Source organism: Perca flavescens, chromosome 17, assembly GCF_004354835.1.
Source record: "Perca flavescens isolate YP-PL-M2 chromosome 17, PFLA_1.0, whole genome shotgun sequence".
NCBI lineage: Eukaryota > Metazoa > Chordata > Actinopteri > Perciformes > Percidae > Perca > Perca flavescens.
This window is the reverse complement of record NC_041347.1, coordinates 16,475,813-16,490,065: the sequence shown is the minus strand read 5'-3', so window position 1 is coordinate 16,490,065 and position 14,253 is coordinate 16,475,813. Positions and strand designations below refer to the sequence as shown.

The following is a 14,253-nucleotide window of genomic DNA, read 5'->3' as shown; positions in this document are numbered from 1 at the left end:
AACGAATTTGAAAAGGTCACCTGAAATTGTTAGCATGGTAGGTTTTCAACAAGTTAAACTTCAATCCAGGACAGTTATGTCTGTTGGAGCTTGCTCAGTGTTGGTGAGGGAAGCAGTTGAGAGATCCCTACCACACAATAGGCTACACACACACACACACACACACACACACACCATCTTATGTCCTATTAGCCTTTGATTGACCTAGATAAGTCACTCCAAGCTAATTGCAGGAAACTTGAGTTTGGACAGAATCCAAACTTAGGTCCACACATCATACAACTACACATTAGGCCTATAATAGAAATCCTTTCCACCACTTTTGACAGTAAATTAAGTAATTTTTACATAGTAATGTGGTTGTCAAGAGATACAGAAATAATAGTTCTTATAGTTCACTGTCAAGGTTTAAAATAGACTTCTCCGGTGACTACATTCTAGCATTATGCGCCCTTTTTTCACTATCTGTTTAATAGGCTTCCTGAAGCCAAACTGACAAAGAAAAAAGTTGATTATAACAAAGAACATAAAATTCAAAACTGTTGCCGGTTGAGATATTACTTTGGGGAAACAAAGTTACATTTTTGATCACTTAATCACAAGATGAGTCCATTTCCAGCACATTCAATGCAGATGTTGAGATCACAGAAGATGCACACACTGAAACATGCTGCAGTTTGCAACTTTATGAACAACAGGCCACTGGATGTGTAGCTCACCAGTCTGAAAGGAATTCCTTATTTATGGGAAATACACATTACATTACATGTCATTTAGCTGACGACTTACAATTAAGACACTTAGCTAGACTAAGTTTTTAATAGTAAAAGTAATTAAGCATAAAATTCCCAAAAAGTTAGTGTAATTCCTCACTCAGTTTAGATGTAGGTCAGCCACAGAGGGAATGATTTTTATTTCCCATCTCAGTCTGAGATTACTACATAAAACTAAATTTACAGTTAAAACTGGGGAAATACTATATAGCCCTAATGTAGTTTTACGATGTGTGGTCCTCCGTTTGAACATTTTCCTGCTTTTGACTTATCTTGATCAAAGACTAATAGGAGAAAAGATTGGTTGTAGACTATTTTTCATGTTTAACAACCATGTCGCATATTTAAACCAAAGTTAATCCCATGGGCATGAGCTAAGAGTAAGAGCATCTCGACTGCTTCCCTCAACACTAAAGCAAGCTCCAACAGACGTTACTGTCCTGGATTGGGGTTTAACTTGATATTGTTGTTACTATTACAGCATTAATTTGATTTTTATATAATATAAAGCAACTATACCACGTGGTTGACTGTGCAGCACGTGGTGATCCTCCATTGTGAAAAGGAATCCAAATCAGAATGGAGGATCAACACGTGCTGAACAAAAGTCTACGGCCGTTGTTGGAGACGCCACAGTAATCAGATTAAACAGATGCAGTTAACAAACGGCCTTTGATGAATCAAAATGCCCAATCAAGCAATATAATGAGTCTTGAACTGTAATTAGTAACATTGTTTATTGAGGAATGACCAAAAAAATAAAAAAAAGAATCAAGGGTACATTTTTAAGATGCTTGAGCTTAGCTAACGTTAATACAACAGAACTACAAAAACTAAGGTCAGCAATAACACGTGGACATTTTTCTTGAGGAGCGCATCTTTGAAATACGGCCAGTCAAGGAATGATCGTGAATCGGAGATTTTTACTCCGCATAGTCGTGTTGATCACGGTATCCATATCCACCCTGACCCCTATTGTCTCTGGATCCGCCACTCCTGTAGCCGCCGCCTCCGCCACCGCCGCCGCCACCATATCTCCCCTCATTACTGTAGCCTCGGTCGCTCCTGTCACCGTAACTTCTGTCTCCGTAGTATCCTCCACCTCCTCTCCCACGCCCGCCGTATCCACCTCGTTGTCCTCTCGGGGCCGATCCGAAACCTCCGCCGGAGCGTCCACCACCCTTTCCTGCTTCATCCACCCGAATAGCACGACCATCCAGAGTCTTGCCGTTCATGGCTTCCATTGCATCTTTAGCATCTTCTGAATTCTCGTATTTCACAAAGCCGAAACCGCGAGAATTGCCTGACTCTCTGTCTTTGATCACATCTACTTTTTCGATGGTTCCAAATTTGCCGAAGGCCGCGGCCAGAGACTCCTCGTTGGTATCAAAACTCAGTCCTCCGACGAACAATTTACCCTCGTCAGACATCTTTAGTGTAGCTTTCACTAAAGAGAGTAAAATAGCTGATGATGAGCCGGTCGACTGAGAGCGGGAAGAAATGAGAGCTGCGCTTCTTCTTTGTGTTTTTTTGGCGGACTGCAACACCAACTTTAGGTGGGGCTTTTGTACAGAAACGCTTCACTTCCGCATCGTGGTCCCTTTGCCATCGCTTCTAGGTCGGAAGTGACGTTTGTTACCCATCACCCAATGATGGCCCTTGTCCCAGAATGCATTGCATCACAAACTGCACGCGCGAATTAAACAACTGCAGTTAGGGAACTGCGCAATTTAAATATCACAGCCACATAAAGTAAGTGCACGGCAATTATTAAAACAGTGGTTGATATCTGTATTCACGGCGTTGTACTGCTAATACTAACTCCTTAGTACGCTAACGTACACATTAACCAATGTCATGTTGTTAACCTTTACAGTCATCGATTCACGTTTACTTGTTACGTAGCTAACTAACGTTAATGTTAGCTAACATTAGGTGGTTTAGCTAGCTAATGTTAAATCTTCACGTTTCAGTCATTTAATTTACAATAGACCACAATACAGAAGTACTTTTTAACAAACTAAATTGAAGTTTGCAAGTTCTTTTCAAGCAAAAGTCGCATAGTACAACATTAAAAAGTTAAGACAAGCATCATGCAATGACATAAAAACAAAACAATGACCTGTTAGGGCTTTTCTGCACGTTTAAGTTCGTCTATTAACGTTAAGTTATAAGCACATTTACGTTTATAAAATAAATGTCAAGTTGTTTCAATATGTTCATCCCAAAATGAGAAATTGTTATTATCTATACCAAAACGACGTTTTGAAAATTCCCCAGAAAGGATATATTCCATAAAGAATTTTAAAGTGGATATCCTTAACTTTTGTAAAATAACTGCTTCTTCATTTTCAGCTTCATCTTTGGAAAAATATTTTAAGAAAGAATTTGGGCAATTTTAGATTAGTGACAAGATGTATATTTATCAAAAGTTTAGGAAGATGCAGATTTACATTGCATGGATATATAAGTTATAACACATCACACTTATAGATTGTGGAAAGAAGTAATGTGTTTTAATAATGCAGGTAGAGGCAGGTGTTCATACAGACTAGACTTTCAATTTCCAGTACAGTGGCATTACAAGTTGAAAGCAGCACAGCTTTAGATCAGAAGCCTCCATGTCGTGACTGGTAGATTGTCACATTTAATATTAATTCATCTGATTACAGCGTCACAAATGTGATGAGTTGCTTGTTTTTCTTTGTGTAGGTGAATCTAAAGATACTAGTAATGACCACAAGCAACAAGTGTTCAGCTCTTCAAGGTATTGTACATAATCCTAGTTTTAATGCAGTTAATCTAAGATGAATTTTAGGGATTATGGTGTACGCTTATGACTGTGTTCAATGTGTCTGCAGATGTCGTTGCCTATGTTGATGTGTGGTCATCAGATAAAACAGCAAACTATTCGAAACCATTTGTTCAGCAGCTGCAGGAAATGGGAGCCCAGGTGAGACCGCAGCACACATAGACACATTTGCACTATATTGTACTGACCATAGATACGTATACTTTGCTAAACCTAAATGCATTTTCTTTTACAGGTATCAAAAACTTTCAGTAAACAAGTCACACATGTAGTCTTTAACAATGGTCACCCGGCTACATGGAGGAATGCCAAGAAAAGCGGTGTGAGGCTCGTCTCTGTTCTCTGGGTAGGCAGGTAAGAATAACACTGAAAGTTGTGTACTTTGTAACTTTAATAATTCTATGATATGTTTTGATTGTATTGTTACGAAGTGTTACAAGATGGTTTCTTAAATCATTTCTTGAATCTCTTTATGTGGCTTATTCTTGGTGAAATGATGTCCAGATGTTACGATGACGGTGTGTGTGTGGATGAAGACTTGTATCCAGCCTTTAATGATGAAAGCAATCCTTTGTTGAAGAACAAGAAAGTGAGTGGGGACAGATTTACATAAGATGTTAATGTTGGTGTCGAAGTTTAAGCTGTCATTGTAAATCAGTGTTGGACCACTGTTAGTCAAGCCATACATTGTGCTGATTTTCGGTCACTGACCGAGGTCTTTTCTTCATACACGATACAATAGGTAATGCAATACCTTTATTTGATTCCATCTCTTTTTACACTTCACTGTCATACTAACCCATAGAGAAAAATCTGCACAAGTCCTAGAACTAGAACCTCGACGAAATGTATGTGTTTAGATTAATTACACTACCACTACCATTTTCCTTGATAGTTTGCCCTAAAAGAAGCTAGTGTGAATTTACTGGAACCAGTATGTAGACAAACAGCTTGTGAATATAACCTGTTATTATGGCTTCTTTCAACTAATCATAACCTATTGGGACCCTCTTATGTTAAAATAAATCTTAAAGTTTGTTATGTTTCACTGCTGTGATACATTCAGTAAATTTGATCTGATTGTCATAGTGTTGCATAGACTGAGAGATAAAGCAATTTGTCCATTGTTCAGCTTTTTTAAGCAAAGTGATAACATGGCCTTTTACTTTAAAGTGCTCATATTATGCTTTTTGGCTTTTTCCCTTTCCTTTATTGTGTTATATATCTTTTTTTGTGCACGTTATAGGTTTACAAAGTGAAAAAGCCCAAAGTCCACCCCAAAGGGACTTACCTTCTCCAACAGAAAACACTGTTCACAAACTGCTCCAAACGGCTCCATTGTAGTCCAGCCTTTACTTCTGTGACGAACGTGCATCACTTTGTAACACACGTTATAATGCTTGCCTAGCTACTAGCATGGCACGCCCTCATACTCATACTCTGCTTCTGACTAGCTAGCAGTACTTACTGCGCATGTGTGACTCCCAACAAAGATGGAACAGAAGTGAGATGTCTCACTCTGTAGCCTAAACAGAAAGCTCAACACACAGGGTGAAAAGAGGAGCTGTAGCAATGTGCAGTACAACAAATATATGGTGTTTTCTGAAAATTAAACCACGTAAACCTGAAAATTAACATAATATGAGTACTTTAAGTGATTTTGACCTTAAAAGTATTCAAACGTGTAAATATTTACTACCTATTCAAAACTTTTCTTTTGTTTGATTCATGTTAAGCATCGTTGCATGCAGCCAAAAGATTCTCCAGAGAGGACACCTGAAAACGACAGACGCATGAGGAAAAAGTTAGACAAGTTGATGAAAGACCTAGCTCCAAAACAACCCCTGGGTAAGAGATTATTGCACCTTTTTAGAAACTTTTAAAAAACAAATGTGAAATGACAAACTACATCCTTTGTTTGTTTTTTACCCACAGTTACAGATGTGTCGCCCGTCTTTATTGATGAAGAGAATGGAATCGTCTATAGCCCTGCGTTAAAAAGATCAGATTATATGGCACAGCGTTTGAAAGACATGAAAGAGAAACGGGAAAACCTCTCACTTACAGGTTTGTGCAGCAGCAGTTGTACAGGCTGATGACCTGACAAATATTTCAGCACTTTTAAAATAATAGAAATTCACATTTATACCACTGTCTTTCAGCTTCTCAAATGGTTGAATCCTGCTCACCCACTGGTCTGAAGCCTTCTCTTGGGAGCACACCACCCGTCTTCAAATTAATGTGTAAGAAAATGTGGTGTTACTGATCTATGGAAAATTTTATCGTAGTTTTTAGCTTTCCCAACCCCCAAGATCACTTACTACATTTCCAGGGAAATTAAGTGTTGGGGACTTCCTGATACCATAATTGATTGTGTGTTTAAAGTGGCTACATAATACAGTGTTTTCCCTAGGTTTGTGGAAGACTTAGGTGCACATATTTGACCATTATTATTACCAAACCATGTCTAAAACATTGGAAAAGCTATATCAGATAATAAATAAATAACATTCAAAAATCTTACAGACAACATTTGCTAAAGAAGTCCACTGGGAACCAACTACAATCATTAGATCTGAGAAAAGTAATTTAGTTACATTAATTTGGCTTAGGTGGTGTCCAAAATGGCTTGGGTGCTGCGCCTAAGCCTTATAATGGTAGGGACAACCTTGCGTATGTCTGAATATTTAGAATCTACATTATAAGCATATTTCCAGAGTTAGCTGGTAGGTTAAGCAATGAGATGAAGCCAGATGAACCCATGTGTTAAAATTCAAGATAGAACTTAACAAGTGCTTCTTGAAGTTGAATCTCATCTCTTGTGGAGTATATTGTCATCATCCTACACATTTGTTTTTGCTCAGTTTCAAAAAATGAGGTGAATGTTTGCAAACAGTAAAGAAATTACATTAAAACCGCATTAAAACATAGTATGACAGCACCAAGCAGCCTTGCGTGTGGTCTCTTTAACTTGCTATACGAGCAGCTGCTCACCAGCCTCTTGTTAAATTTGGCGCTACACAATTTGTGAAGTTAAGAACAATTTAAAATGGCAGCAGCTGGTAGTGGTTTTATATAGTGCAGGCCATTGCATATCCAGCTAAACACACTGGCAAACAAATAAACACAATATGGCTAAATGATGCACAAAACCCTTAATTATTATTATTTTTCCTTAATATAGATGACCAGTCGGATGATGAATCCAGTGCTTCTGTTGCTGCACCTGCTTACTCACCTGATAAGGAAGAAGGGAGAACACAAGTTGATGCTACCGACCATGACCATCTTGACAAACGCCACAGGAAAGGCTCCAAAAAGCCATGGCTCTCACCCTGCCATGATGTGCCAAAAAGGATTTCAAGCTCTGTGAAATTTCCTGATTTAAACAACAAAGAGCACGATGAAGGGAATAGACAAAAAGATTCAATAGGGACCTCAGTCAGAAAAAAGCCAGCAGAGAAACACAAATCTGTATGTTTATTAGAAAGTCCTTGCCAGGATAGGAGATCTGACAACAGCAAAAACTTTCATAAAGAAAAAAGGCGATCACAAATAAAATCATCTAGTCCATCACCTAACAAATCTGAAAAGGGAATGCGAAAAATGAAAGCAGTTAAATCGTTTACAGAGACTAAGACCCAGTTTTGTTCAGAAGCTGCATCTAGTTGCCTCTCGTCACCAGCCAAATTAGTTGATGCTGCAGTTGAACTGTCAAAAGAAACCGCTGCCCCACTGCAGAAAATAACAAAACGAGCCAGAGCATCCATTTCTGCCTTGGTACGATCTTTCACTCTATCTGGTGACCCTAAAAGTGTTGCCTCAGGTTCCACTGATGGAGATGATGTGTTTGAGGACTTTTTCTCCCCAGCTAACCACCACCAGACATTACCTTTGCCTAATCGACCCATGAAGAGAGACATTCAGATTCCTTTTGAGTTAGACTCTGTCCCAAAGAAGAGAAAACAAAGAAGGAGTGAAATCATTGTATCTGAAACTAACTGTAAAAAGAAGAGGAAACTGGGAACAAGTCAGCAGTCTGATGCAAGCAGTGAGCCTCAAAGTCACCCACAACAGGATGTTAAAGAATCTCTGCCTGCATTGGAGAGTCCAAGTGGCAACATAACACTTGTGGTAAAAAGGCAAAGACAAAGCAGCTTGCCATTTACAAGCACCAGAACAACTACAAGTGATACAGCGAAGCAGAGAAGAACATCAGCATCAGTACAACCGACAATGTTCACTAACACAATATCGGAGCTGCAGAAAAACTCTGATGTCAATGTCCCTTCTCGTACCTTGCAAAGTGAGTAGTAAGGCTAGAACATGAAACAAGTTTTCTTTTATTGTCATCATTATGAACTGAACAAAACAAAAATATTACGGTGAACTTTCACAGTGGTGGAGGTTTGTACATTTTTCTGTAATCCCTGGGTCATGTCTGTGGTTTTAAAAGGTTTACAACACAATTATTCTCACTCATGAAGGTGAGGTTACATATATAAGGCCTTCATATGAATAGTCGTACTATTCTGAATGTTTGTCTTTTGAAGACCTAATTTATAATTTAGGACATAAGTTTGATGAGAGAGAGAGAGAGAGAGAGAGAGAGAGACTCCCCATTTCCTCTGGTTTTCTCCCACAATCCAAAGACATGCAAGTTAGGTGAATTGGAAGCTTTATTTGCCCGAAGATGTGAATGTGTTTGTCAGTATGTGATAGACTGGCAACGTGTCCAGTGTGTGTACTTCACAACTTGCACAAACATTAAAAAACTTTGATTTTAATATTAGTTCATGTACTAAAAGACCTGCCAATTTGAGCAAAGGAGCTGTTCTCAACATGTTGGTGGTGATGTGGCTCTTTTGATGGCTTGTCAATTTCAGATTGTACGTATTGTACTTCTTTTGAGCTGCTGATGTAGTATAGAATTATTACGTTCATTCATAATATTCTCTCATATATTTGAAGCTGAGTTTATTTAACATTTTATTGAAAATGTGTTTATCTTGAACAATATATAAGACCTGCGAATATTTGAGTCCTTTTAAAATAATGATTAATTTGAATGTATTTAATTTCTAATAAAATGGAGTGAATAGTCTGTTACTTCTTGTAGTTGTGGTGTGGTAGTAATTAGTTTCAAAATGTTGCAATTTAATGTTACTGTTTGTAGCCAGGTGTAAATTAAGAGATAAACAAACACACACACGCCTCCTGTGTGATAGCTTGAGTGACACCCCCCCCCCACAGTTTTCAATTGTTTTTCTTGTTTTCAAATGTAGGTAGGGGAAATGCATATACAGCTGCAGCTGTTTTAACAGAGATCCCCTCTGAAGGAGAAGAAGAAAATCACAATAAGCAAGTCAGCTTGAGTCTTCAGAACATGGTTAACAAAACAAAGGTAAAAAGACATGATTGTTTTTAATGTTTAGTGTAAATTGTGATTGAATTTGAAGACTTTTTTTGCATTGAATCAAAGTTTTCCATAGAAATAATGTATGTTAATGGTACATTTTTCCTATTGTGTTCTGAGTATTCATCAGTGGGAAGCTTACTGCTTCATTAAGATACTGCTGTGACATGGGATTGCACATTACATTGTTTTAATTACAAATCTCCCATTTGCTAATGTATATACATTTGTCCAGCGTTGTGCTTTCATACCAGCTAAATTGCATGTAGTTGACTTAGACACAGTTCTGTGTTTTTCGTACTTTCTTTATTTACTTGAGGTTGTACTTTATTTATCTTCCAAATCTATTGTAGTTGCAGAACATGTCCTGACATTGATGATGTTCTGTATTATAGGAAGTTCAGGAAGTAAACAAAACACCAGTAGAGTGTGTGCCAGTCCTTTTTATCATCTGCATTAGGATTTCCTCCATAAGGTCTTAAACTTCCATAGCTGTAGGTGTTTGACGCATCTAGTCAAAAGGTTCTGTCTGGTCCTGAGGCTTTCCCGTGTTTTGCCTCTCTGATGGCAGTGTACAACTTCCTTGCTTGTGAAATGCACCTGGGCTCTGTTTTCGTTACGCTGGTAACCTCAACAAGCTGAAAAAAGCCAAACACGATGACGTCATCTCCTCCAGGGATCTGTTATGGGTTGACTTTATTGTAGCCTGATTACAGAGATGGTTGTAGTTATTCTTAGTTCTGCAAAGACCCTGATAATTTATTCATGTTCAAATGTGAGGCAGTATTGGTGAACCCATTCATCCATGATACATTCTCGAAGGTCACACCTGCATAGTTTACCAATCATTGAAAGTGCAGATGGTAATGATACATTTCATGTTGCTTGACTTTGGGTGAATACAGTGCAGTTGTGCAGTTGCCATTGAGATTGTTAGACTCAAAAAAATGTACTTGACGTTTTCATAAATCCTTTTAAGCATAAGATTCTTTCAATAATTGCCAAAGTCAGAAAAAGTAGCTTAGACTGTTCACCAGTGTTAACTGACATGAGCTACTATATGTGCCCATGGTATTTTCAGTCAATGTTTATGTTAGGTGCTCTACAGTTGTGTGAAGTGGAGTACTGTAGCAGTCATCAAGGAGACCTACTCATACAGTGAAGAATTTCTTTCATTTGTGCTGGGAGCGCTTGTCTTCAGAGGCCATGCTGCAGTTCACACCAGCTCTTTGTCAGAGGCTCATTATGTCCAACTCATTCTTCAATGCCTTTTTTTGTGCCTCTGCCAGAACATGTCCACTGTATAAGATAAGCCAAATTCCCCTTTGAGGAACATTTAGAATAGCTGCTCATGTTTTTAGTTGGTTGAATAAGTTTGAAAGACCTCAAAATGAACAGATTTTTTTGTCGCCTTTTGGCAGTGCTGTAGTATTAGAGGTAGAGCTGGGCAATATATCAATATTACAGTGGAGGAAATAAGTATTTGACCCCTTGCTGATTTTGCAGGTTTGCCCACTTACAAAGAATGCAAAAATCTACAATTTTAATCATATGTACATTCTAACAGTGAAAGACAGAATCCCAAAGAAAATTCCAGAAAATCACATCATATGAATTTATTAAAATTGATAACCATCTGATGAGGAAAAACAAGTATTTGACCCCCTGGACAAACAGCAAGTATTCTGGCTCCTACAAGCCAGTTAGTCTTTCTTTAAGACACAGCCCCAATCCGAACCAATTATCTACATCAAATACACCTGCCTCACCTCGTTACCTGTATAAAAAGACACCTGTCAACACCCAAACAACCAGCATCCAACATCACCATCATGGACAAGACCAAAGAGCTTTCTCACGGACATCAGGGACAAGATTGTTGATCTGCACAAGGCTGGGATGGGCTACAAGAGAATCGGAAAGCAACTTGGAGAGAAAAGATCAACTGTCGGTGCAGTTATCAGGAAATGGAAGAAGCACCACACCACCGCCAACCTCCCTTGGTCTGGGCCTCCACACAAGATCTTGCCTTGTGGGGTGTCCCTGATCATGCGAACGGTGAGGAATCATCCCAAAACCACAAGGGGGGGAACTGATGAATCAACTGAAGGCAGCTGGGACCACAGTTACAAAAGAAACGGTTGGTAACACACTACGCCGTCATGGATTGAAATCCTGCAGCGCACGCAAGGTCCCCCTGCTCAAGAAGAAACCTGTACAGGCCCGCATGAAGTTCGCCATTCACCACCTGGACGACTGAGAAGAGGCCTGGAAGAAGGTGATGTGGTCAGATGAGACCAAAATAGAACTTTTTGGCCTCAACTCAACTCGTCGTGTTTGGAGGGCAAAGAACACCGAGTACAACCCAAAGAACACCATCCCCACCGTCTAGCATGGTGGTGGCAACATCATGCTTTGGGGGTGCTTTTCAGCCAAGGGGACGGGACAACTCCATCGTATTGAGGGGAGGATGGACGGGGCCATGTATCGTGGAATTCTGGACCGACATCTCCTTCCCTCAGTGAGAGAGCTGAAGATGGGTCGAGGATGGGTGTTTCAGCACGACAACGACCCTAAGCACACCGCCAAAGCAACAAAAGAGTGGCTGAAGAAGAAGCACATCAAGGTTCTGGAGTGGCCTAGCCAGTCTCCAGACCTGAATCCGATTGAAAATCTTTGGGGAGCTTAAAATTCGAGTTGCCAGGCGACAACCTCGAACCTGAATGATTTGGAGGCTGTCTGCAGGGAGGAGTGGGCCAACATCCCTGCCGAAATGTGCACAAACCTTGTCACCAACTATAAAAACCGTTTGACATCTGTGCTGGCCAATAATGGCTTTTCTACAAAATATTAACATGCTGTTTGTCCAGGGGGTCAAATACTTGTTTTTCCTCATCAGATGGTTATCAATTTTAATAAATTCATATGATGTGATTTTCTGGAATTTTCTTTGGGATTCTGTCTTTCACTGTTAGAATGTACATATGATTAAAATTGTAGATTTTTGCATTCTTTGTAAGTGGGCAAACCTGCAAAATCAGCAAGGGGTCAAATACTTATTTCCTCCACTGTATATCGATATTGCGATATGAGACTAGATATCGTCTTAGATTTTTTTTTGTGATCAAATGTTTTTATTAAACACACATACACAACCAACAGTATGTTGGTAAAGTAACAGAACATACATGTAACACCCCCCCCCTCCTTCCCACACATAATAAAAAAAATATATATATATACATATATACATATACACATATATATATATATATATATACACACACACACATATATATAAATTAATTAAAAACAAAAACTACATTATCTTCTTAGATTTTAAATATGGCGTAAGTGTTGTCTTTTCTTGGCTTTAAAGGCTGCGTTACAGTAAAGTGATGTCATTTTCTGAACTTGAAATTGTTCTATTATTTGCCTTTACTCCACTTAGACATTATATCCACATTACTGATGATTATGTATCAAAAATCTCATTGTGTAAATCTTTTGTGAAAGCACCAATAGTCAACACTACAATATTGTTGCGGTATCGATATCAAGGTATTTGGTCAAAAATATTGTGATATTTGGTTTTCTCCATATCGCCCAGCCCTAATTAGAGGAAGATATCCCTGTTGTGGATCATTAACAAACTGGAATATCAAAACATTTTCCTTTGAAGAAAACGTCTGTCAGGACAACCGATGAGTAGCAGTCATGGGGTGATGATAACCAACACAATGATTTCCAAACTTGCTTATCAAGGATAATGTGATGTGTGACTGGTGTTGGAGGGACCGGTGGGTCATTTTGGCACCACTGTGTGCAGCAGGCCTTAACCCCAGACTTCCAGCTGGCGGACCAGATATCAGCGTGTACCAGGAAAGGGCCAGGTGGTCCTGTTTGTAACTGCTGTTCAGGTGTTTGTGTCGATGATGACTTGCTATCTTGGGGCCAAAGTACGAGGCTGGATGGAACACAGTCATCAGGTTACAAATTTACTGTTCCGTTTCAGTGGCTCTGAATGTTTTTCTCCATTTAATGGCTTTGGTGTTTGATTTTTTTGGTCTATATGCAACTATATATCTGGCAGGGTTATTGAAAGTCTGTTTTGCTGTTGAATAATGATCCTGTTAACTGTTCAGTGCTGTATCATTCAACAAACCAGCTCATAAACTCGCCCTCAAAAGAAAAATACATGCATTAGACTACATTTCCCAGTGTTTTGAAACATTCTTTATTTATAGATAATCTATAAATGGACCTTTTTCACAGCAGACATTGGTAGGAAAAGCACAGCTGAAATTGATAACCTTAACGATGGCTCAATTCCATCAAGTGTCCCAGTAAGCTATTTCAGTGAGTCAGCATGCACAATACCAGGACCTCTCCTAAGTGGAATGCAGCCATCATTAATGGTTTTGAATACACCTGTGCTTTTCCTACTATAATATGTCATCATGTCTGCTTTTAAAAAGGTCTATTATTGGCTACTTTAAAGTGTAGATTTGTTCCACATAAAGTTCACAAATTTCACTCCCTTTTTCTGTGATCTTTGCTTTGCCAAATCTGTGCTCTATAGTGGCTCCACTTATATTTAATTGTTTACCAAACATGTGGAAATTGTGACACAATACAATAAGGGGTTCCTTGAACACACTATAAGGCTTAGAATTACTTAATTAATGTATGAAAGCATTTAACACACATAAACTCATTTATTTTCAAGAACATATTGTGTAATGGTTTCATTTGATTTCACTTCTAGCTTTTGTCTAATTGCTTACAATTACATTAAGTCTACACAGAATTAGTTCATAGAAGTGTCCATGATCATTTAAGTAAAGAAAGATTTGGTTAAGTTTTGTGTGTTTATCTTTGTTTCAGGCTATGAGAACATTGGTCATGACAAGCATGCCCACCGAGTAAGTACAAAAATTAACTGTTTGTCTTAAGATAAATTTCACCAGCAGCAGATTGCTCCCAACACTTTCAATGCACGGGCGAGAAAGCTGGTAAAAATGTCTTAATTAAATAATTTGTGTTGGATGTATTCTACTCTACTCACCTCTTGTAGGAAGCAGCACACATTGGCTCAGGTGGTGACGGCATTGGGTGGTTTTTCAATCGTTGACCGAGTTTGTGAGAGCACAACTCATGTGGTGTCAGGGGGTCAGCGGCGGACTCTCAACATTCTGTTGGGCATAGCTCGTGGCTGCTGGATCCTGTCTTTTGAATGGGTATGTAGTTTG

The 14,253-nt window shown here is 38.9% G+C and overlaps 2 protein-coding genes across 5 annotated transcripts in view; one reads left to right on the top strand and one right to left on the bottom strand.

The window, feature by feature from the left end:
• Nucleotides 1-1,491: 1,491 nt before the first annotated feature.
• Nucleotides 1,492-2,412, bottom strand: LOC114572013 (cold-inducible RNA-binding protein B-like). Its single transcript, XM_028603386.1, has one exon. It carries the CDS (start codon nucleotides 2,201-2,203, stop codon nucleotides 1,697-1,699), a length of 507 nt encoding a protein of 168 aa, XP_028459187.1. The 5' UTR covers nucleotides 2,204-2,412; the 3' UTR covers nucleotides 1,492-1,696.
• The window catches only part of mcph1 (microcephalin 1), a 34,209-nt gene continuing 22,167 nt past the window's right edge, over nucleotides 2,212-14,253 (top strand). For 2 of the 4 annotated variants that reach the window (XM_028603358.1, XM_028603357.1), the window contains exons 1-12: nucleotides 2,212-2,525; nucleotides 3,486-3,540; nucleotides 3,635-3,726; nucleotides 3,821-3,939; nucleotides 4,090-4,174; nucleotides 5,322-5,433; nucleotides 5,521-5,652; nucleotides 5,748-5,828; nucleotides 6,770-7,891; nucleotides 8,871-8,989; nucleotides 13,889-13,926; nucleotides 14,079-14,241. In XM_028603358.1, coding sequence (XP_028459159.1) covers nucleotides 3,507-3,540; nucleotides 3,635-3,726; nucleotides 3,821-3,939; nucleotides 4,090-4,174; nucleotides 5,322-5,433; nucleotides 5,521-5,652; nucleotides 5,748-5,828; nucleotides 6,770-7,891; nucleotides 8,871-8,989; nucleotides 13,889-13,926; nucleotides 14,079-14,241 — 2,097 coding nt within the window. In that variant the 5' untranslated portion in view covers nucleotides 2,212-2,525; nucleotides 3,486-3,506. The remainder of the gene's footprint in view (nucleotides 2,526-3,485; nucleotides 3,541-3,634; nucleotides 3,727-3,820; nucleotides 3,940-4,089; nucleotides 4,175-5,321; nucleotides 5,434-5,520; nucleotides 5,653-5,747; nucleotides 5,829-6,769; nucleotides 7,892-8,870; nucleotides 8,990-13,888; nucleotides 13,927-14,078; nucleotides 14,242-14,253) is intronic. The other 2 variants (XM_028603360.1, XM_028603359.1) reach the window with 2 other exon arrangements.